Source organism: Poecilia formosa, unplaced genomic scaffold, assembly GCF_000485575.1.
Source record: "Poecilia formosa unplaced genomic scaffold, Poecilia_formosa-5.1.2 Scaffold292, whole genome shotgun sequence".
NCBI lineage: Eukaryota > Metazoa > Chordata > Actinopteri > Cyprinodontiformes > Poeciliidae > Poecilia > Poecilia formosa.
This window is the reverse complement of record NW_006800231.1, coordinates 634,251-657,860: the sequence shown is the minus strand read 5'-3', so window position 1 is coordinate 657,860 and position 23,610 is coordinate 634,251. Positions and strand designations below refer to the sequence as shown.

Here is a 23,610-nt window from a genome sequence, read left to right as displayed (position 1 = left end):
CACTTTGTCACATCACGTTAATGAATTTAAACAGGTTCTATTGGCAATGAAAAAGCCCAAGTCAAAAGATGTCTAACACCATGGCTATTGGTTCGTTTGAGGATTTTGTGCTGATTTGCTGTTTAGTTTTCTCCAGTGATGTACATCATGACTGAACATATCTAGTTTGGTCAAAAACTAGGACACATTGCTCATCAAGACTCATATTAATGCAAGTTAATCTATATTGTGCTTCAATAGAGACTTACTCCATCCTCCTGGCAAACAATCCAAGCAACCCATACTTTTTCAAAATGTTTTGTTATATGGAACAACAAACATGCTAAGTGCTAAATAATAACATGCTAATTTAAAGAGTTGCGGCAAAAGCAAATGAGGTGGCGTAACAGTGCCTGCCAACAACTGATGTTGTGTTTTCCACACTTGAGGTTATATTTAAATAATTTTAAACATAATACAGATTGAATAATCTTCAATATATATGAAGATATAACTTGGTATATTTCTCCCAGGGATGGATACAGGTGCACTTGAAGAGGCCAATCACATTCTGCACTCTCCACTAAAGAGTGACAAGCTCGGAAGCCCCGCCCCCTGCGTCACGCGCCTGACGCTGAGCTGCAGCCCCTTTTCGTTTCCAGTCTTTACAGATCTCCATTTTCTTATTTCCCGATAGCTAGGAGCAGAAGACGAAAAGCGTTGCAAAATGAATGAAGAGTACGACGTTATCGTCCTGGGCACCGGGCTTACGGTGAGAAAGCGGAATATGACGTGGAACAGAGCGCAGACTTGATTTGCAACCTGTTACTAGCGCAGTTGGTGGCTGACAGCTTGGCTTCGAGATAACTAGGCCCAATTAGCTAAGTAGTTAGCTTAGCCGCTAAGGGGAGCGGCGGTGTAATGTAAAGTAATGGAAACCCGAAACCGAGCAGCTAAGGCGAACACTTAGCATCATGCTATGTGCTGTCAATGGAAAGATTAATCCAGTATCGCTAAACTTGCATTAGAGGAGTAGTTAACCTTTCAGCTAGTTAGTATTTATTCAGCATATATTTCCTCTGACGATATTTTAAATATAAACTTCACCAAATATCTGAAGTAGAGCGCTACTTTAGTTGAGCTTTCCTTTGCCAAGGCGAGATTAAAAGGCGGATAAGTCCGCTAGCATTGGTTAGGCCACTTTGAGCAAACTAATTTCCCTTGATTTCGCTTCCTTTGGGAATCTTTCTGGATTATGTTTGAATGCAGAATTATTGATTCTGTGCCACTTTTCAGTCAGTCTGACTAGTTTCTGACTCACTAGATTAAATTAATCGTAACACCAAGCAACCTTTCAAACTCATGAAGTTTCCGCTCGGACTATTTGTGGAAAAGACGCGAAAACTATTGCAGCGAATTGAAGTCGATTTACAGACTTATCATAAACTTTTGCAGAAGTCCCTCATTCTTTACACTTTTAGTACTTTAAGTGAAGTGCTTCAACTGCACACCCTTCTGTGTTCTAAGTGTGACACTTTTAAGAGGCGCACAGAGTCTCTGCCTCGGTTATTGTTGGGAGATTTCCTGAGCTATTCCAGTATGATGTTGTTGTAACACTAAGGAAGTCTTTCATAGCATTTCCAAAACCACATTCACCATTCCATCACTTTATGGACAGCGTTAGAGTCCTGAAGGCCTCCTGACTCGCAGGCAGTTAATGGCTGAAGCATACAATGAAACCCCGTGATGACTTTATTGCAGGCCAATAAGCAGCTCTATGCTATATATGAGGAGCGACATAACTTCTCATGCACTCTCCACAACCTGCTGAACTTAATTGTAAAAGGAAATGCTAATATGATTTTTTTTATATATACCTACACTTTTAAAAATACTCTTCCACATTAATGTCACTGCAAAAACAAAACAAAAAAAAAAATCATTACTACTGAAGTGTTTTTATAGAACTTATGTGAGTGTGAAACTCACTTGGGTGTGGTCTCAACAGGACTGGAACTGAAAGATCACCGCACATTTTCTGAAAGTCCGGTTCAATAAGAGCTTAATATCAGTCAAAACACACAGAGACTAAAACTGTTTGTATGAAGGGAGGGGGTTGAAGCTTCATAGGTTTCAGTTCCTGATTCAAATCAGTAATTTCACCAACATCTACCACCTTCCTCTTTTTCGGTCAAACAGCTAACTTATGGATGCAAAGGTGTCACAGGTGTTATTGATATAGCTGGGTGTCTTAACTTCTGTTTTGTTTCAGTGTTTAAATTACTGGGCAGAATAACATGCACCACATCTTGTGCGATGTGTAACATCAGTTGGAGAGAGAGAGCTTTCCTGGATGATCCAAATAAAAATGTGGGAATTATGAGATGATCTCTGATTTCTACATGTTAATGTCACTTACCTTGAACTGGTTTTCACTGAGCTCAGACTCCATCTAGATGCAGGAAAGAAGGGGCATTTATAGACCAGCAATAGTAGGAAGTATTAGTTTTTATGCATTTATTTATTTATAAATAAATAGAAATGAGTAGTAATGACAAAGACTGGATAAACCAAAGCCATAATAATCATTAACATCGACTGAAAATGTGGTCTAAATTTTTTTTGCAGGTTAGACCAGTCAGAACAATGTCTTCCAAGCAGTTTATTAATTTATTGTTTTATGTTTATCTAATTAATTAAATCCTACCTTATCCACTCAGCTAGTTGAAGATGATCTTTAAGTTTGGATGGAATAATATAGAACAAACACTTTTGTTTTTAATGTTATTCAAGTTTTGACTTGGTGCTAAAGTAAAATAATATAGCTGCGCAATATTAGTAGACTCTGCAATAGTGATGTCATTGTAGGATATTGTGATTATCAGCTGCATCTAACCTGTATTTTCAGTTTTTCCTTACCACCACTCTCCCTGGGCTTTTAATCTAGATCACCAAGGTCTTCAGGTGCAGAAATAATCAGCAGTGAAGTCCATTCAACTGGTTAAATATATTATTTGTTATATATTTATTATTTGATTGGTGTTTGTAAAGCAGCCAATCTGGGAGGGGTGTTTTTTCTTTTGACCATGGTTGGCTGTATCCCCAATAGTGGAGATGAGGAAAACCATAGAAATTATCTTCAGCGGAAGTGCTAATACGGTCTCCACTGTTTGTATTAATGTGCATCAAGGTAAATTGTTAGTACAATTAAAATAAGAAGTGCTTTGAGGGGAGGTGTCAAGGATTTGTGGATTTTAGCTCTTCACATTCAGCTGTGGCTCTTCACCCCTGAATATACTGGGTTCAAAGAAAAATACTGAGTGAAAAAGTGACAATTAAAATTATGGCCAGAAAATGCAAACGTGTGGTTGGATTTACATGTCATGCAGGGTTTCCCCTAGGGCTGTGTAATAATATTGATTTTGCAATATATATCGATATTTTCTTTTGTAGAAAAAAATCGATATTCATCCGCAAATATCGTAACATCCAGCTGTCACCTTGCTCACTCACTGCTTGCTTTACCGGGAGAGTGATTAGGTCATCAGGCTTGGAGTGATTTCTTCAGATGTTAAGTGTCAAGGTTAAAAAGGTATCAAACTATTCAGAGCAGGCTACTTGGTGCACTTTATTTACTTTACATGCAAGCTACAGTTTGTACTGTTTCAATTAAAAGGAACATGTTTTCTCACCAACTTCTTTGATTCATTTTGACCAGCTGTCGACTTTAAATCTGTGTCCATGTCCAACCAGAGCCAGGTATTGTGTAGTTGGTGCTTTTAATCAGTTTTCAGTTAAATTAATTCAATCCAAGTCTATAACAGTCACAACATGTCACCAAAATCACTCTGTCTCTCTAAAATCTTTAAGAAAATCGCAAAAGTATTGAATTGTATCGTTTGCTGAATATCGCAATATATATTGTATTGTGAGCAGAATATCGTGTATCGTATCGTGAGATTATTGTATCACTACAGCCCTAGTTTCCCCTAGTGTATTATAGGCCTGGCGGCCCGCCGTGCTTTACTAGCGCCGCTGCCAGGCTAAGTGTTTCTTGTTTATGTTTTTAGAAAAAAAGAAAAATCGCTATTTTGTTGTTTTCTTTTTAAAGCCGATAGTAAGCGTCTCTGTTTCTCTGAGTGTTTCACTGGTGGAGGAGATTTATTCCTAAAAATATGTTTATAGAAGATAGTTTATGCATTTAAAGCCGCACCAATCACACCACTGGCGCCTCTGCTCGTTGCCTCGCGCGCTACAGCAACTGAATGTCTTAAGTTTAACTCGGCGCAGATCGCGCGTGCCGCCTTTTACTGAAACTGGACACAGGCTAACCTGTATGGATGTTTGCATCAACCCCCAGTGAGGAATTAGATTCTTTCCAGAGTTTTTGATAAAGGTAGGAGTTTAAACCCCACTGTGTTAGCTCTGGTCGCGCAGTTAGCTCTGGTCGCGCAGCTCTACGTGAACCGCAGGAATAACTTGTAGTCGCGCTTTCAGACGTGCGTGTTGAACGAGTGGTGAGAATGATTTATATTTGTTTACAAAGAATTTTGTGTGGCTTTTCCATCTCAACACACTGCCCAGCACTCGGCTCTGTCTTCCCTGTAAAGTTTAAGTTTGTGGTCCCGGTTGGTCGGAGTGTTAATGGTTAACGAACCAACGCTAACCTCAACATGGTGTATGAAGCCGTTCCTCTGGGTCTGGGCCTCCCAGCCATCTGATGATTCTGTAGAAGGAAAACACTTAGGCCCATTCACTAAAAAGTATTGGCTGCAGTTAGGCAATGCTCACTTTTGATTTAATTAAAATCATTTGATTTCATGCTGAGGACAATTTTGGGTGAAGTTTGAAATTTTTTATATGCTTAGGCCACCTGTTTGGATTTTTGGGGCAGAAAAAGTAAAATAAGAAGAAATAATTTTGTTCCAGTGGGCTTAGCAGTACTTTCATTGCACTGTCCTAATAAATACTGTATGTGGTCCATAATTTTTATTGTTTCCAAGTGTCCATTTCTTAGAAAGCTTTTGTCTTATTCAGGCCACATATTGGGCATGTTTGATTTTCATTTACATCAAATGAGTGGATGCTTCAAGGCTTAATGGCTAAAATGGGTTAAGATGTGAACATGGACTTTGTGCTTCCAGTGAATTTTGTTAGCTTTGATGTTTGCACACTTTATGTGTGTTTCTCCTGTGTCAGTGTGGCGTTTACTGTGATGAGCACTCTGTCCGTGTTTGTTTTTATTCTTGAGGCAGGCGGCTTCAGCTGCAGATCACTGCAGAGGAAAGCCGGTTTTTCTTGATCTAAGCTATTTCAGAGCAGCAGACTAGTTTTCAGCAAAGGTGCAACCTGCCAGGAGACCTTCACTGTGCAGCAACAGGTGCAGGAGGGGCACTGCTGCTTTAAACATTGTGCTGTAATGCTGAAAGTGTCACCAGAGGTTGTAGGGTTTGAAACCGTAACATCTTAGCTAACGCAGACGGTGTGTTTGTGAGACAAACGTAAGTTGCTACAGCTTTTTTCCACCAGTTTTTAAAAAATTTAAATCCACAAATTGACCCGTCTTCTGTTCTGCTGCTGTTCAGTTGAGCCTTAAATTTCCTCGTTCTACACGAGAAAGGTGTTTGCTGCTCTCCTTCCTTCAGGGCAGCTTTTCCCTGACAAACAGGAAACATGCAGAGCCTGTTGCTTTCTGTGGTGATGATGATACCAGAAGTTGTAGAAAGTGACCTCACACTCAGCAGGAAACTTGTTTTAAGTCTCTGGTCACATGATGCATGTTACACCCGCTTAGTTCTGCAAACCTGCTGCTATAATCGCATAAATTCCAGAATAAAGGAACATGCATACTTCTCTTCGTTATGGAGCCTCTATGAGCTTTATTGAAACACTAGAATAAAACCTTTATGAAGACATTTGACTTTTGCTCTTTTAATTGTGTGCTTTTGTTTTTTTTGTTTGTTTTTTTTCAGGAATGCATTTTATCAGGCATTATGTCAGTAAAGGGGAAGAAGGTTCTTCACATGGACCGCAACTCATACTACGGAGCTGAGAGCGCTTCTATCACACCACTGGAAGATGTAAGTCGCCCTAAAACCAGTGTCAACCTCCCATCAGTATTGAGACAGACAGACGGTGCTTTGTCTTTGTGTCGGCATTGTTGGAGACGGTGTTGGTTTCAGAAGTCGGGCCTGCAAGCTGGGGGTCTCATTGGGTTCTGCTTCCTCCCTGCAGCTCTACCAGCGCTTCCACCTGCCTGGGACCCCTCCAGAGTCAATGGGAAAGGGACGGGACTGGAATGTGGACCTCGTCCCAAAGTTCCTCATGGCTAATGGTAACAAATATTCTGGGGCTGCAGCTAACGATTGTCTTAGCAATAGAGTATTGTATCAATTTTGATGATTAATCGATGAATTGGATAAAAAATAAAATGGCACATTTTATAGATTTAACCACTTAAGTGGCTTTTTGTTTATGGGGATGTATTGCCGATCTGAGATTCGTGCTTTTATGTATTTTTATTGGTTACTGTCCTTTTGGATGAGCTTTTATTGTTGTATTTCAGTTTTGCCCCTGCTTCCAAGACATATTTCTCCTATGGGAGACTAATAAAATAATCTATCATATCTTTTGTACAATATTAAAAATGCATAAAAATATTCATTTGATAATTAAGAAAATTATGGAGTCCCCTAGGGGACATGAAGGAATTTTTTTCTTTTGTGTTCCCTTGCAATAATGTCCTGAGAAGTTCATGTGGCATAATTGAATACTGTAAGCCTTTCTTACAGTGGCTATCATACTTTCTGCTATAATATAAAGCTTATAAAGCAAGGTTTTTCAATGTGTGTTAATATCTCATTAATACATCTGAAATTTTATATCTTTTACTTTAGGATAGAAATGCACCACAAACCTGTGATATAAACAGAAACTTTCCATAAGAAGGAAAGAAATAAAAAATACATCCAAACTATTTGGACTATTTCTGAGTTATTATCACAGGGTAATAGTTATCTGACAGTTTTGATTGTGTGTCTTTCGTGTTGGTCTGAATGGTTTAAAGGGCCATTTCCATCTCAACCTTACAGACATAAACATGCAGTGGATAAATTGATTTTCAATCAGTTTTTTGCACCAAAAGGTTAATAATAAACACTGAGACTCTTTAAATGTGTATACATTTGACATTTGTGACTGTGTACAAAATAGACCAGCAGACATCGCAGTAAGCATATTCCAATTAAATGCAAAAGAAAACATGTTCTACATGTCCCCTAAGGGGCTCTGTGGAAAATAAAGAAAAATGTTTTTATTTTATTTCCTGAAATGTAACAACACAGCATTGCTTTAGTGAACTCTTGATCATTTGTAGCAAGGGATGCAAATGCAGCTAAAAAATCCTAACGTCAACGTGTGATAAACTCGGCCCTTTGTTAACAGCAATATATCTGATCTGATGATTATTATTGAATTAACCAATTAATAATTGGATAGCAATAGGTGTCTGTACGTTCTTTTTTTTTTTTGTTTTTACATCATTTGAATCAGGTGAAGCTAAGACCGTCACTATAGGAGTTCTGGATAGAAAAGATTTGTAGACAGTTTGCTATTTTTTAATACTATACATTTTGTATAGTTTTGGTTTGTACAAATCTTTGTGGTTTTTCTTTCAGCTAATGCCATGTGTGAGTCTGCATACTCCAGTTAACAATAAACTGATTTTTAGCTTACGATGATTTCAATAATCGATTCGTCACGATTAATCATTTCAGCCCTAAGCTGCTCACATTGAGTTCGACATGCAGCTTTAATTCATCACCAAACATGTAAGAAATAGAATCTTTAAATGTTGTGTTTTGTAGGATTCCGCTAGCATATTTTCTCCTCTCGGTAAGCAAATTATTGGTATTACCAAAGAAAAGTTGAGTAAGGATTTAGAGCAGCTATCATAATGTCAGGTTAACAGATGTGAGGTCATGAGGTTAATGTTGCTGTGTTTGTAGGCCAGCTGGTCCGCATGCTGCTGATCACACAGGTGACTCGCTACCTGGACTTCAAGGTGATTGAAGGCAGTTATGTGTACAAGGGAGGGAAGATCTACAAAGTGCCCTCCACTGAGACTGAGGCCCTGGCATCCAGTAAGTAGTGACTGTTTGGGATGTGATCTCTGCTCTCATTAAATCAGCTCCTTCACTCACAGCTCGTTCTCTTCTGCTAAAGGCCTGATGGGATTGTTTGAGAAGCGACGCTTCCGGAAGTTCTTGGTCTTTGTTGCCAACTTCGACGAGAATGACCCTAAAACCATGGAAGGCGTGGATCCCAAAAAAACCACCATGAGGGCCATCTTCCAGAAGTTCAGCCTGGGACAGGAAGTCATCGACTTTACCGGCCACTCCCTGGCGCTCTACCGCACAGACGAGTCAGTTCTGCCTCTGGTTAATGTTTTCTGGTCTTCTATGCTCTGTTCTGGATGCTTAATGTGTCGTCGTCTTCCCTCAGGTACCTGGATCAACCCTGCATGGACACGATAAACAGAATAAAGCTTTACAGCGAATCTCTGGCCAGATACGGCAAGAGCCCGTACCTCTACCCTCTGTACGGCCTGGGAGAGCTGCCGCAGGGCTTCGCCAGGTACCACACTTCTCCTGGGGTCCACTGTGTGTGTGTGTGCGTGTGTGTGTGTAGGGAAACTGCAACTTAGAATGTGACATTGGGTTGGGTTGATGTTTTCTGTTTGAGATTCTGTATAAATTATACCAAATTTGATTTCTGACTGTAATCGTTTTTTTGCTTTTTGTTTTCTTAAATTGCAAATGGAATTTTATATTACTAAGAGTTGGCTTTTATTTCAATCATCCCTTCTATGAGTTGATCTGAATCCTTCAACCTGCATGAATCTTAGGGCGTTAAGTTCACTCTGCTTGCAGTCTGCTATACATCACCTGTTCATTCCATTAGTGAAACAATCCCAGATAATTGTAGAGGAGTGAAAGCAGAGGGAGCTTCCTCCTGCAGGGCAGAATTCATAACTAGAGATGCTTTTTTTTCTGGCCAACATAAATTTCTGGTTTTTCTTAAAGTCTTCATAGCAATTTTGATTTTGACTTGTTTTTAATTAGTAATTTTTAACTCGTATAACACACAACTTAGTGTGCTGCAAGCTCATAGGTAGAATGGAATCTGATAGTAAAGATGGAATTACATAAACACCAGTATGTCTCATTTATATACCTTAATGGCAGGAGTTCTTAGTTTTGATGCATTTAATGACCAACTAGGGGGAAAAAAAACATTTTCAGTATTCAGCACTGAAATGCTGATCTCAGATCAGAGCTGAAAATTATTTCCCATTTCTGGCCAATTGATTGGTGCGTCTCTAACTTTCCTGTTTGTACCAAGTAGCACAACAATCCTAAGACAGTTCAGTCATACAACTGTAATTCCCGCCCTACTTTAAGCTTTCTTTGCCCTCATAAAGTCTGTATGGAACCAGCTGTTGCCAGTGCAAGTGTGTTTTGACTTCTTGAAACTTGATGCAGTCACATAGGGTGTGAAATTGTGAAACAAATGGCATTGTGTGATGCCCGTCAAAAACAATCGGCCTCTGTTGATTTAAATTCCTACAGCCTCATCAGAGGCCTGCTGCCATGACAATCAGTGATACGGCGCATCAGCTGAGGTCTGCAGATGTTTCTCTAACATCAAAGATACACCAGTCACTTGAATGACTTTATTGTTCAGACCTCTACTGGTTGCACTCTGGTTGACTTTCTTTGTTTCAGCACTTTCAGTCTGAGAGGTAAAAGAAAACTAACATAAAACCTGACTGAGCTCCTGAGTCGGAGAGTTACGACTCTGCCATCGGAATGAAATTCAGCACATCTAAAAACTGCTGGTATCCTTGTGGTTCGCTGTCCACTGGCTGGAGTGTGTGTCCACCCGAGTGTGACTGCACCTCACAGAGTATAAGTACATGTCTTTATCAATGAGCTCATGCAAGCAGTGTGGCTTGGTGCATACATCTTCTCACCTAGTTCAGTGAGTCAGCTATAAACTATAAGTTTGAGAGGTGAAAGTAGATGAGCGACCATATGGGGACAGAAATGGCTCATGACGTGATCTGGTTTTACTTAGGCTAATAAAATCAATAGTAGCATCTGTAACCATGACTACCTTCTATTACCACATATAGCCACCTTATTGGAGTTGAAGGGCAGGTCTTGTTGGCGGGACCCTAATTGTCTGTGAAACACTGACTATCATGAAGTAATGTCAGTGTTACTTCACTAGCATGAAGTAACACTGACGAAGAGAAGAACGCTTCTTTCTTAAGGCAATAAAAGAAGAGCTCAATTTTTTTCAGTTAGCCCTGCTGGCAGAACTTCATTGAAGGCTTTTGTGAAACTTTAATTTGTGTTGCAGTGTTTCTTGTTTGGTTCCATCACAGGTTGAGTGCCATCTTTGGTGGGACGTACATGTTGAACAAGCCCATAGAGGAGATCGTGATGGAGAATGGGAAGGTGGTGGGAGTCAAGTCTGAGGGAGAGGTGAGCAGTTTTTACTCACAGTAAATGGTACAAACTTGGCTTCCAGACTTCAGCTTAAACACTGTTGGGTAGAGAAATGGAATAAAAGTAATTATGTTATATAAAAATGACGACCTTAGTTAGGAATTCTACTTTTTATCTTTCCCCATTCTGCTTTTCTTTTCATAAAACCAACATGTTTGTCATTCTCCTGGAATTTTTCCAAGAGAATGATATTAATGCAGAATTATTAACTTTAAGTTTTCTTAAGTACATCAGTTAACTCATGTATGATTTGGAATCACCAGCTGCTTGGTCTCATTGTAGAGTGTGGAGAGTTGTTTAGTTACACAAGACACTAAACAGCTCAATGGTTTATGTAATAAAAACAAAAAACTGCACTGTTTATAAAGCATATTTGTATTCATTAATTTAATCAACACTAAATGTAACACTGGTGTTTTGAACATCTTNCTTCTTTGATTCATTTTGACCAGCTGTCGACTTTAAATCTGTGTCCATGTCCAACCAGAGCCAGGTATTGTGTAGTTGGTGCTTTTAATCAGTTTTCAGTTAAATTAATTCAATCCAAGTCTATAACAGTCACAAAATGTCACCAAAATCACTCTGTCTCTCTAAAATCTTTAAGAAAATCGCAAAAGTATTGAATTGTATCGTTTGCTGAATATCACAATATATATTGTATTGTGAGCAGAATATCGTGTATCGTATCGTGAGATTATTGTATCACTACAGCCCTAGTTTCCCCTAGTGTATTATAGGCCTGGCGGCCCGCCATGCTTTACTAGCGCCGCTGCCAGGCTAAGTGTTTCTTGTTTATGTTTTTAGAAAAAAAGAAAAATCGCTATTTTGTTGTTTTCTTTTTAAAGCCGATAGTAAGCGTCTCTGTTTCTCTGAGTGTTTCACTGGTGGAGGAGATTTATTCCTAAAAATATGTTTATAGAAGATAGTTTATGCATTTAAAGCCGCACCAATCACACCACTGGCGCCTCTGCTCGTTGCCTCGCGCGCTACAGCAACTGAATGTCTTAAGTTTAACTTGGCGCAGATCGCGCGTGCCGCCTTTTACTGAAACTGGACACAGGCTAACCTGTATGGATGTTTGCATCAACCCCCAGTGAGGAATTAGATTCTTTCCAGAGTTTTTGATAAAGGTAGGAGTTTAAACCCCACTGTGTTAGCTCTGGTCGCGCAGTTAGCTCTGGTCGCGCAGCTCTACGTGAACCGCAGGAATAACTTGTAGTCGCGCTTTCAGACGTGCGTGTTGAACGAGTGGTGAGAATGATTTATATTTGTTTACAAAGAATTTTGTGTGGCTTTTCCATCTCAACACACTGCCCAGCACTCGGCTCTGTCTTCCCTGTAAAGTTTAAGTTTGTGGTCCCGGTTGGTCGGAGTGTTAATGGTTAACGAACCAACGCTAACCTCAACATGGTGTATGAAGCCGTTCCTCTGGGTCTGGGCCTCCCAGCCATCTGATGATTCTGTAGAAGGAAAACACTTAGGCCCATTCACTAAAAAGTATTGGCTGCAGTTAGGCAATGCTCACTTTTGATTTAATTAAAATCATTTGATTTCATGCTGAGGACAATTTTGGGTGAAGTTTGAAATTTTTTATATGCTTAGGCCACCTGTTTGGATTTTTGGGGCAGAAAAAGTAAAATAAGAAGAAATAATTTTGTTCCAGTGGGCTTAGCAGTACTTTCATTGCACTGTCCTAATAAATACTGTATGTGGTCCATAATTTTTATTGTTTCCAAGTGTCCATTTCTTAGAAAGCTTTTGTCTTATTCAGGCCACATATTGGGCATGTTTTATTTTCATTTACATCAAATGAGTGGATGCTTCAAGGCTTAATGGCTAAAATGGGTTAAGATGTGAACATGGACTTTGTGCTTCCAGTGAATTTTGTTAGCTTTGATGTTTGCACACTTTATGTGTGTTTCTCCTGTGTCAGTGTGGCGTTTACTGTGATGAGCACTCTGTCCGTGTTTGTTTTTATTCTTGAGGCAGGCGGCTTCAGCTGCAGATCACTGCAGAGGAAAGCCGGTTTTTCTTGATCTAAGCTATTTCAGAGCAGCAGACTAGTTTTCAGCAAAGCTGCAACTTGCCAGGAGACCTTCACTGTGCAGCAACAGGTGCAGGAGGGGCACTGCTGCTTTAAACATTGTGCTGTAATGCTGAAAGTGTCACCAGAGGTTGTAGGGTTTGAAACCGTAACATCTTAGCTAACGCAGACGGTGTGTTTGTGAGACAAACGTAAGTTGCTACAGCTTTTTTCCACCAGTTTTTAAAAAATTTAAATCCACAAATTGACCCGTCTTCTGTTCTGCTGCTGTTCAGTTGAGCCTTAAATTTCCTCGTTCTACACGAGAAAGGTGTTTGCTGCTCTCCTTCCTTCAGGGCAGCTTTTCCCTGACAAACAGGAAACATGCAGAGCCTGTTGCTTTCTGTGGTGATGATGATACCAGAAGTTGTAGAAAGTGACCTCACACTCAGCAGGAAACTTGTTTTAAGTCTCTGGTCACATGATGCATGTTACACCCGCTTAGTTCTGCAAACCTGCTGCTATAATCGCATAAATTCCAGAATAAAGGAACATGCATACTTCTCTTCGTTATGGAGCCTCTATGAGCTTTATTGAAACACTAGAATAAAACCTTTATGAAGACATTTGACTTTTGCTCTTTTAATTGTGTGCTTTTGTTTTTTTTGTTTGTTTTTTTTCAGGAATGCATTTTATCAGGCATTATGTCAGTAAAGGGGAAGAAGGTTCTTCACATGGACCGCAACTCATACTACGGAGCTGAGAGCGCTTCTATCACACCACTGGAAGATGTAAGTCGCCCTAAAACCAGTGTCAACCTCCCATCAGTATTGAGACAGACAGACGGTGCTTTGTCTTTGTGTCGGCATTGTTGGAGACGGTGTTGGTTTCAGAAGTCGGGCCTGCAAGCTGGGGGTCTCATTGGGTTCTGCTTCCTCCCTGCAGCTCTACCAGCGCTTCCACCTGCCTGGGACCCCTCCAGAGTCAATGGGAAAGGGACGGGACTGGAATGTGGACCTCGTCCCAAAGTTCCTCATGGCTAATGGTAACAAATATTCTGGGGCTGCAGCTAACGATTGTCTTAGCAATAGAGTATTGTATCAATTTTGATGATTAATCGATGAATTGGATAAAAAATAAAATGGCACATTTTATAGATTTAACCACTTAAGTGGCTTTTTGTTTATGGGGATGTATTGCCGATCTGAGATTCGTGCTTTTATGTATTTTTATTGGTTACTGTCCTTTTGGATGAGCTTTTATTGTTGTATTTCAGTTTTGCCCCTGCTTCCAAGACATATTTCTCCTATGGGAGACTAATAAAATAATCTATCATATCTTTTGTACAATATTAAAAATGCATAAAAATATTCATTTGATAATTAAGAAAATTATGGAGTCCCCTAGGGGACATGAAGGAATTTTTTTCTTTTGTGTTCCCTTGCAATAATGTCCTGAGAAGTTCATGTGGCATAATTGAATACTGTAAGCCTTTCTTACAGTGGCTATCATACTTTCTGCTATAATATAAAGCTTATAAAGCAAGGTTTTTCAATGTGTGTTAATATCTCATTAATACATCTGAAATTTTATATCTTTTACTTTAGGATAGAAATGCACCACAAACCTGTGATATAAACAGAAACTTTCCATAAGAAGGAAAGAAATAAAAAATACATCCAAACTATTTGGACTATTTCTGAGTTATTATCACAGGGTAATAGTTATCTGACAGTTTTGATTGTGTGTCTTTCGTGTTGGTCTGAATGGTTTAAAGGGCCATTTCCATCTCAACCTTACAGACATAAACATGCAGTGGATAAATTGATTTTCAATCAGTTTTTTGCACCAAAAGGTTAATAATAAACACTGAGACTCTTTAAATGTGTATACATTTGACATTTGTGACTGTGTACAAAATAGACCAGCAGACATCGCAGTAAGCATATTCCAATTAAATGCAAAAGAAAACATGTTCTACATGTCCCCTAAGGGGCTCTGTGGAAAATAAAGAAAAATGTTTTTATTTTATTTCCTGAAATGTAACAACACAGCATTGCTTTAGTGAACTCTTGATCATTTGTAGCAAGGGATGCAAATGCAGCTAAAAAATCCTAACGTCAACGTGTGATAAACTCGGCCCTTTGTTAACAGCAATATATCTGATCTGATGATTATTATTGAATTAACCAATTAATAATTGGATAGCAATAGGTGTCTGTACGTTCTTTTTTTTTTTTGTTTTTACATCATTTGAATCAGGTGAAGCTAAGACCGTCACTATAGGAGTTCTGGATAGAAAAGATTTGTAGACAGTTTGCTATTTTTTAATACTATACATTTTGTATAGTTTTGGTTTGTACAAATCTTTGTGGTTTTTCTTTCAGCTAATGCCATGTGTGAGTCTGCATACTCCAGTTAACAATAAACTGATTTTTAGCTTACGATGATTTCAATAATCGATTCGTCACGATTAATCATTTCAGCCCTAAGCTGCTCACATTGAGTTCGACATGCAGCTTTAATTCATCACCAAACATGTAAGAAATAGAATCTTTAAATGTTGTGTTTTGTAGGATTCCGCTAGCATATTTTCTCCTCTCGGTAAGCAAATTATTGGTATTACCAAAGAAAAGTTGAGTAAGGATTTAGAGCAGCTATCATAATGTCAGGTTAACAGATGTGAGGTCATGAGGTTAATGTTGCTGTGTTTGTAGGCCAGCTGGTCCGCATGCTGCTGATCACACAGGTGACTCGCTACCTGGACTTCAAGGTGATTGAAGGCAGTTATGTGTACAAGGGAGGGAAGATCTACAAAGTGCCCTCCACTGAGACTGAGGCCCTGGCATCCAGTAAGTAGTGACTGTTTGGGATGTGATCTCTGCTCTCATTAAATCAGCTCCTTCACTCACAGCTCGTTCTCTTCTGCTAAAGGCCTGATGGGATTGTTTGAGAAGCGACGCTTCCGGAAGTTCTTGGTCTTTGTTGCCAACTTCGACGAGAATGACCCTAAAACCATGGAAGGCGTGGATCCCAAAAAAACCACCATGAGGGCCATCTTCCAGAAGTTCAGCCTGGGACAGGAAGTCATCGACTTTACCGGCCACTCCCTGGCGCTCTACCGCACAGACGAGTCAGTTCTGCCTCTGGTTAATGTTTTCTGGTCTTCTATGCTCTGTTCTGGATGCTTAATGTGTCGTCGTCTTCCCTCAGGTACCTGGATCAACCCTGCATGGACACGATAAACAGAATAAAGCTTTACAGCGAATCTCTGGCCAGATACGGCAAGAGCCCGTACCTCTACCCTCTGTACGGCCTGGGAGAGCTGCCGCAGGGCTTCGCCAGGTACCACACTTCTCCTGGGGTCCACTGTGTGTGTGTGTGCGTGTGTGTGTGTAGGGAAACTGCAACTTAGAATGTGACATTGGGTTGGGTTGATGTTTTCTGTTTGAGATTCTGTATAAATTATACCAAATTTGATTTCTGACTGTAATCGTTTTTTTGCTTTTTGTTTTCTTAAATTGCAAATGGAATTTTATATTACTAAGAGTTGGCTTTTATTTCAATCATCCCTTCTATGAGTTGATCTGAATCCTTCAACCTGCATGAATCTTAGGGCGTTAAGTTCACTCTGCTTGCAGTCTGCTATACATCACCTGTTCATTCCATTAGTGAAACAATCCCAGATAATTGTAGAGGAGTGAAAGCAGAGGGAGCTTCCTCCTGCAGGGCAGAATTCATAACTAGAGATGCTTTTTTTTCTGGCCAACATAAATTTCTGGTTTTTCTTAAAGTCTTCATAGCAATTTTGATTTTGACTTGTTTTTAATTAGTAATTTTTAACTCGTATAACACACAACTTAGTGTGCTGCAAGCTCATAGGTAGAATGGAATCTGATAGTAAAGATGGAATTACATAAACACCAGTATGTCTCATTTATATACCTTAATGGCAGGAGTTCTTAGTTTTGATGCATTTAATGACCAACTAGGGGGAAAAAAAACATTTTCAGTATTCAGCACTGAAATGCTGATCTCAGATCAGAGCTGAAAATTATTTCCCATTTCTGGCCAATTGATTGGTGCATCTCTAACTTTCCTGTTTGTACCAAGTAGCACAACAATCCTAAGACAGTTCAGTCATACAACTGTAATTCCCGCCCTACTTTAAGCTTTCTTTGCCCTCATAAAGTCTGTATGGAACCAGCTGTTGCCAGTGCAAGTGTGTTTTGACTTCTTGAAACTTGATGCAGTCACATAGGGTGTGAAATTGTGAAACAAATGGCATTGTGTGATGCCCGTCAAAAACAATCGGCCTCTGTTGATTTAAATTCCTACAGCCTCATCAGAGGCCTGCTGCCATGACAGTCAGTGATACGGCGCATCAGCTGAGGTCTGCAGATGTTTCTCTAACATCAAAGATACACCAGTCACTTGAATGACTTTATTGTTCAGACCTCTACTGGTTGCACTCTGGTTGACTTTCTTTGTTTCAGCACTTTCAGTCTGAGAGGTAAAAGAAAACTAACATAAAACCTGACTGAGCTCCTGAGTCGGAGAGTTACGACTCTGCCATCGGAATGAAATTCAGCACATCTAAAAACTGCTGGTATCCTTGTGGTTCGCTGTCCACTGGCTGGAGTGTGTGTCCACTGAACGTGTGTGTGACTGCACCTCACAGAGTATAAGTACATGTCTTTATCAATGAGCTCATGCAAGCAGTGTGGCTTGGTGCATACATCTTCTCACCTAGTTCAGTGAGTCAGCTATAAACTATAAGTTTGAGAGGTGAAAGTAGATGAGCGACCATATGGGGACAGAAATGGCTCATGACGTGATCTGGTTTTACTTAGGCTAATAAAATCAATAGTAGCATCTGTAACCATGACTACCTTCTATTACCACATATAGCCACCTTATTGGAGTTGAAGGGCAGGTCTTGTTGGCGGGACCCTAATTGTCTGTGAAACACTGACTATCATGAAGTAATGTCAGTGTTACTTCACTAGCATGAAGTAACACTGACGAAGAGAAGAACGCTTCTTTCTTAAGGCAATAAAAGAAGAGCTCAATTCTTTTCAGTTAGCCCTGCTGGCAGAACTTCATTGAAGGCTTTTGTGAAACTTTAATTTGTGTTGCAGTGTTTCTTGTTTGGTTCCATCACAGGTTGAGTGCCATCTTTGGTGGGACGTACATGTTGAACAAGCCCATAGAGGAGATCGTGATGGAGAATGGGAAGGTGGTGGGAGTCAAGTCTGAGGGAGAGGTGAGCAGTTTTTACTCACAGTAAATGGTACAAACTTGGCTTCCAGACTTCAGCTTAAACACTGTTGGGTAGAGAAATGGAATGAAAGTAATTATGTTATATAAAAATGACGACCTTAGTTAGGAATTCTACTTTTTATCTTTCCCCATTCTGCTTTTCTTTTCATAAAACCAACATGTTTGTCATTCTCCTGGAATTTTTCCAAGAGAATGATATTAATGCAGAATTATTAACTTTAAGTTTTCTTAAGTACATCAGTTAACTCATGTATGATTTGGAATCACCAGCTGCTTGGTCTCATTGTAGAGTGTGGAGAGTTGTTTAGTTACACAAGACACTAAACAGCTCAATGGTTTATGTAATAAAAACAAAAAACTGCACTGTTTATAAAGCATATTTGTATTCATTAATTTAATCAACACTAAATGTAACACTGGTGTTTTGAACATCTTGCCTGAGAGCATGAGGAATGAGAATGAAGCAGATGTTCAGTAATTCCTCTTTATTTTATTTGTAGAAAAACTTTTACTCAGATATATGGTGGATATCACTTGCAATTAACAAAACAATTTAATTAAACAAGACATTAGAAATGTTTTGCTTATGTTTTTTGCTATTTTGCTAACAGTAGCAGGGGAAAAAATGGCGTCTGCTTGTCAGTTTTACAAAAACATGAAAATTGATTAGTGCGTCTCTGATCATGGTAATGCTTTCTTGAAAGACGTGCAGGACTGTCAGCATGTTGGATACATGCTGACAGTCATGCTGAAAATGGGCCTGTTCTGTTGGCTAGCTGAGTATTATTAATACAATATTACAGGTAATTGTTGGCAGCAGTCAAACCCACAACTGGGTGCAGCTCAAACGTCTTGGATCCAATAATTCTGACTGTAATTGTTCAGTCAGTGCTTAAAACTTGGAATAAAATTAAGCACCACTACAAATTTTATGTTTTCAAACTAACTATCTACATTTTTATTTCTAAAATCCAGTTGCTGTTTTTATTCATATGCTCTCCACTGGTTCCTCCCAGATTGCAAGGTGCAAACAGCTGATCTGCGACCCCAGCTACGTCATGGATCGTGTGAAGAAAGTTGGCCAGGTGATCAGAGTCATCTGCATCCTGAGTCATCCCATTGCCAACACCGGTGACATCAACTCTTGCCAGATCATCATCCCACAGAATCAGGTTAACAGGAAGCACGGTGAGTTCATATGTGAAGAGGAAAGACTTGCTTATATTAAAACAGAAATGCAGGAAATATTTTATTTCCACAGTGAAACTGTCGAACGTTAACTTCCAATTTTCTCTTTACAGACATCTATGTTTGTATGATCTCTTTTGCTCACAACGTGGCCGCAGCGGGTAAATACATCGCAATCGCCAGCACCACAGTGGAGACGAACGAACCCGAGAAAGAAATTAAGCCGGCCATGGACCTCCTGGAGCCCATCGAGCAGAAGTTTGTCAGCATCAGTGATCTGTATGAACCCACCGACATGGGCACTGAAAGCCAGGTAGGCTCAGTGGGTGAATCTACTGCTGAAGACTCTGCTTCCCATTCTGGTCCTGGAAAAACGGATGACAATTAAAACACTGTTTGTGTTGGTATGAGATTAAGGTATCGTTTCAAGTAGGAGAGGTTAAAGCTGTTGAGGCTTTTGTTTGGTTGAACAGAAGCCAGAGCAGGACTAGTCTGTTACAGCTTTGTAGTCCACAAGTCTGCAGTTGCAGTATGGATCCAGCATACAGATTCATACTGCACCTTATGAGAGTGTATTCAAAACAGTGTTTCCCTAGTAGGGACATAGCTTTGGGGGGTGGGGAGGGGGCTGATTGATTGCCCAATTTCTTTCATTTTGGGCGATTGATGACCTATGGATGATACTTGCATTTGAAACCGATCTCATCCACTGATCTTTTCTACCACCACAAAGGTCTGACTGCGTTCAATAATAGTCTGCTTACTGCTGTCAACTTTGCAATTTTTAGCTATATTTGTTGCTGAAACAAATCGGTGTAGGCCAAAATGAGTCAGGATTTATAAATATTGTGAACAGCCAGAAAACCGCAACGATGAACCCCTATTTTCTAACAGCAATAATAACAGTTGCTCCTGTTGCTACTTGGAGGAGAACAAGCTGCGACCATTAAAACAAAATCTGCACTTTTTAAAAATCATTGATATCCTTGCCTGTTTTGCAGGTTGTTGCAATTGTTTTTCTGTTTGCTTTCTGTATGCTGGGGGGAAAATGCTTTTGTCTGCATGCGAGCGCACCTGACTCAGCACGTGAACGTCTGTAACAGAGTAGAAGTGCGTGTTTGTATCCAGTTTTTGTCTACTTTAGCTTTGGTGCTTTTGAACATTTGCGATGAGCTCGTGGAAGCTGAGCAAGTGATGTGGCTTGTTGCATTTTAATCAGACACCATTCTGATCATCACCTGCAAAATACAGAACTTGCAGCATAGACAAGATTACCACAAAAGAAAAGAAACGTTTGGGTTCCCCTGTGGGTTGGCTGCTCAATCAGCTCAATCTTATTGGTCATAAATCTACCACTACTGCTCCAGACAGTCTTTGAAAACATTGTTCTGATCTCCTGGCTGTGGTTTTCCTCATTGCTTTTTTTGTGGCAGAACCTAAATGACCTCCAGTGAGTGTTACTGTTTCCCTACACACATTCCGAAATGTGGTTTTCTAGAAATACCTGTCAGTAGGCCTGCTGCAATAAACATTAAATCTATTAATTGTGTGGAAAATTAAAAGAAACTTGATTTCTATTTGCATGATTTATTTATTTTTTTCTACCAAAAACTGGATGACTAAAGTCTTCAGTCTGGTACTTTGGTTTTAACTAGACCTTTTTTCTAAGGACAATTTTGTTTTGAGAGATTCCCTAATTCATTTTATTTATTTCTGTTGTTTTATTTATTTTGGATGTTGATAATGTCTTCCAGTTCCAGTGTTAAATGTTTATTAGAATTTAAAGTTTATTGATTTCTGGGAATGTATCCTTGCATTATTATGCCATTACCATTATTTTAATTGAAAATGGACTCAAAACAACAATATTATCGTTTATCGCAATAACTTAAAATATATGTAGAATATGTTCAAGTGTGAATTAGACATTCAAATTTCTTGAAACAAACCATCTGTGTTATTGTAGATTTAGTTTATTGCATTAAGGCATTTTATTCTCATAACCTCTCTGTGCTCAGTCAGAAATATTTATCGTCTGATCCTTTTGTCCCTCCCAGATCTTCATCTCCCGCTCTTATGATGCCACGACTCACTTCGAGACCACCTGTGCTGACATCAAGGACATCTACAAACGAATGACTGGTTCAGACTTTGACTTTGCTGAAATGGAGCGCAAAAAGCAGGACATCTTTGGCGACGCCGCAGAGTAAAGGCAACACATCCACAGTACTCCAGATTATCAAAAATGGCAATTACGGAATTCTTAAAAAAACAAAACAAATAGATAAACTACAGAAATATGCATTCATGGGTGGGCTAACCAGATATCCAGGTAAATGGTTTGCCCTCTGTGGAAGTTTATGATCTATAGAAAAATATGAAATAGTGTTGTTGGATAGGGTTCAGAAAGGGAGCATTGCTTTTTCAGATCTCATTCAGGTGGATGTTGCACTAAATACAGTTTATGCCTATTAGTCAGTACTTTATACTATTGTGAGTCATCATGTTTAGATGAAGCATAATCCAAAGACCCTAAATCAAAAAAAAAAGAAAAAAGAATTGATCAGTATCTTTAAAAAAAAACAAATTCTGGGGTTTAGGGTGGGTGGGGTCCAAGTTTTTTTTGTTGTCATTATTCAGGTTCTAAAAGATGTACAATATCTCCAACACCATGTTGTTTTTGCAGGTGCTTGTTTTCCATGTCTGACAGAAAGAGGTGGCTTTGTCCTTTTTGTATTAAATCTTGTGAGCAACTCTGTTCTTTGCAGGGTGTCGTAATTTCAGCAAATAAAGACCTGTGACAGAAGGGGTCTCACCTCTGACACACTGCCAAGAAGGTATGCTTTACTGTAAACAAAGTCACACTGATGACCGTACTCAAGGGAAAACTACCTGAAACTACCGACAGCTGGAGTTCCTAGAAAGCAGCAGACATTTGGATCTGTGCCTGGTAAAACGATCCAAACATTGATGGCGGATGGCAAATATGGTTCACTGTAATTACTTAAGAAGGACCAAATGTATACTGCTGCAGTATTGAACTGATGAGAGCCTCGTCTCTGTTTTCAACAACTGTAAAAGAAAATCACTTGGCCTGGGCTCAAATGACTTCTGTACTGCAAAGTAAAAAGAATAAATCAAATGACTTGTATTTGTTCATTTTTATGGAAATATATAGTTTAAGAGTTTGGTTTTTTTTTTCCAAGTGTTCTAACACGCAGGAGGATTAATATCAAGTGTTCCAACTAGGACTGATACGATTTACCTGATTAACGGTGATGAGTTGGTTATTGAAATAATCGTCAACTAGTTTAGCATTTGATCAATTATTAACTGGAGTATACAGACTCACAAACGGTGACTTGCTGGAAGCGGAACATACTCCGCAGTAACTAAGCCAAAATTACTGTATATGTACACACAGAGACATGCATGCAAATCTTTTGCTATCCAATCATTAATCCAAAAAGTAGCTAACTGATCATCCCCATGCTGTCTTACGTGGAGCAGAAAGGGTTCAGATGTTCACATGTTGATGGGATGTTTTTTTAGCTGCAGGTGCAATCTGCAATCCAAACCCAGAGTTTCTCCTACTTGGCTGAAACCTGGCGCAAGGAAAGTGTCAGAATGACGTCCTCTCCAGGGTGAGTCTGTAGATGTTGGAGAGTAGAACTCTGCAGAAATCTCCATTGGAATATGGTGATCACACCGCGACTAGATTTTATGATTTCTGGTAGTGATGGGTAAATGAGGCGTCATGAGGCCTTTTGACTCATAGCAACGCTGTATTGATACTGTGTCACTCAATACTGACGCCTGCCGGACATTAAAAATTCCTACAGGCAACGTAGTGATTTGATGACCTAGTCTATACAATAAGATTTAAGTCTTTGTATTTTATTGAATATTATATGTTGTATTATGTCATATCTTCAGTTACATTTAAAATATATTTGATATACAGTCAAAGAATGTGAACATGTTCCATAAAGTGAAAATTTAAGTGAATGTGTTTGGAATGAGGATGCTTGTGGACTGTTTTTTCCCCACACGTTTTTATTTAAAAAAAAAAAAGTTTTTACAACATTTTTGAAATTTAGCCTGTTACGCTTTTTTGACAAAACTTCTTCTGCTGTAGAAAAAAATGAAGTAAACACAACATTTACAGCGAACCCTTGTTTTTCTTAGGGGTTGCGTTCCGAAAATAACCCGTGATAGGCGAAATTCGTGAAGTAGTTGTTGAGGAATTTAAAGGTGCTCTACTCATGAAATGAGTTCCTTTCTGACTTCTAGCTCAGATTGACCCAGTACATTTCTTTTCAGTCAAAACATATCTTAATGTGAATCAACCAACAACATGACTTTTAACTATTAGTATAATTATATTCCTCTACATAGTTACCTTCATTTTTACAGTTATTACACAGCATAAGTAAATACTTTACATTGAAACCAAAGAACAAAACTCGTTTTCAGGTCAGCGGATGTGCGTGTGCATCAATCGGGCCTTAATGTGATCCGCAGTCATGTCATTAAAGCGTCTCCTCCAAGCTGCTTTGCGAG

The 23,610-nt window shown here is 39.3% G+C and overlaps 2 protein-coding genes across 2 annotated transcripts; both read left to right on the top strand.

Moving 5' to 3' along the window:
• Positions 1-589: 589 nt before the first annotated feature.
• LOC103151797 (rab GDP dissociation inhibitor beta-like) lies at positions 590-10,590 on the top strand. The gene is made up of 7 exons (XM_007572025.2): positions 590-751; positions 5,952-6,059; positions 6,214-6,313; positions 7,986-8,120; positions 8,203-8,401; positions 8,482-8,613; positions 10,430-10,590. Exons 1-7 carry the CDS (start codon positions 707-709, stop codon positions 10,551-10,553), a joined length of 843 nt encoding a protein of 280 aa, XP_007572087.1. The 5' UTR covers positions 590-706; the 3' UTR covers positions 10,554-10,590.
• A 2,588-nt stretch (positions 10,591-13,178) lies between these two features.
• Positions 13,179-22,198, top strand: LOC103151808 (rab GDP dissociation inhibitor beta). Its single transcript, XM_016681755.1, has 9 exons — positions 13,179-13,367; positions 13,522-13,621; positions 15,294-15,428; positions 15,511-15,709; positions 15,790-15,921; positions 17,743-17,842; positions 18,876-19,047; positions 19,161-19,360; positions 21,105-22,198. The coding sequence occupies exons 1-9, from the start codon at positions 13,194-13,196 to the stop codon at positions 21,255-21,257; spliced, it is 1,365 nt and encodes a 454-aa protein (XP_016537241.1). The 5' UTR covers positions 13,179-13,193; the 3' UTR covers positions 21,258-22,198.
• The last annotated feature ends 1,412 nt before the right edge of the window (positions 22,199-23,610 follow it).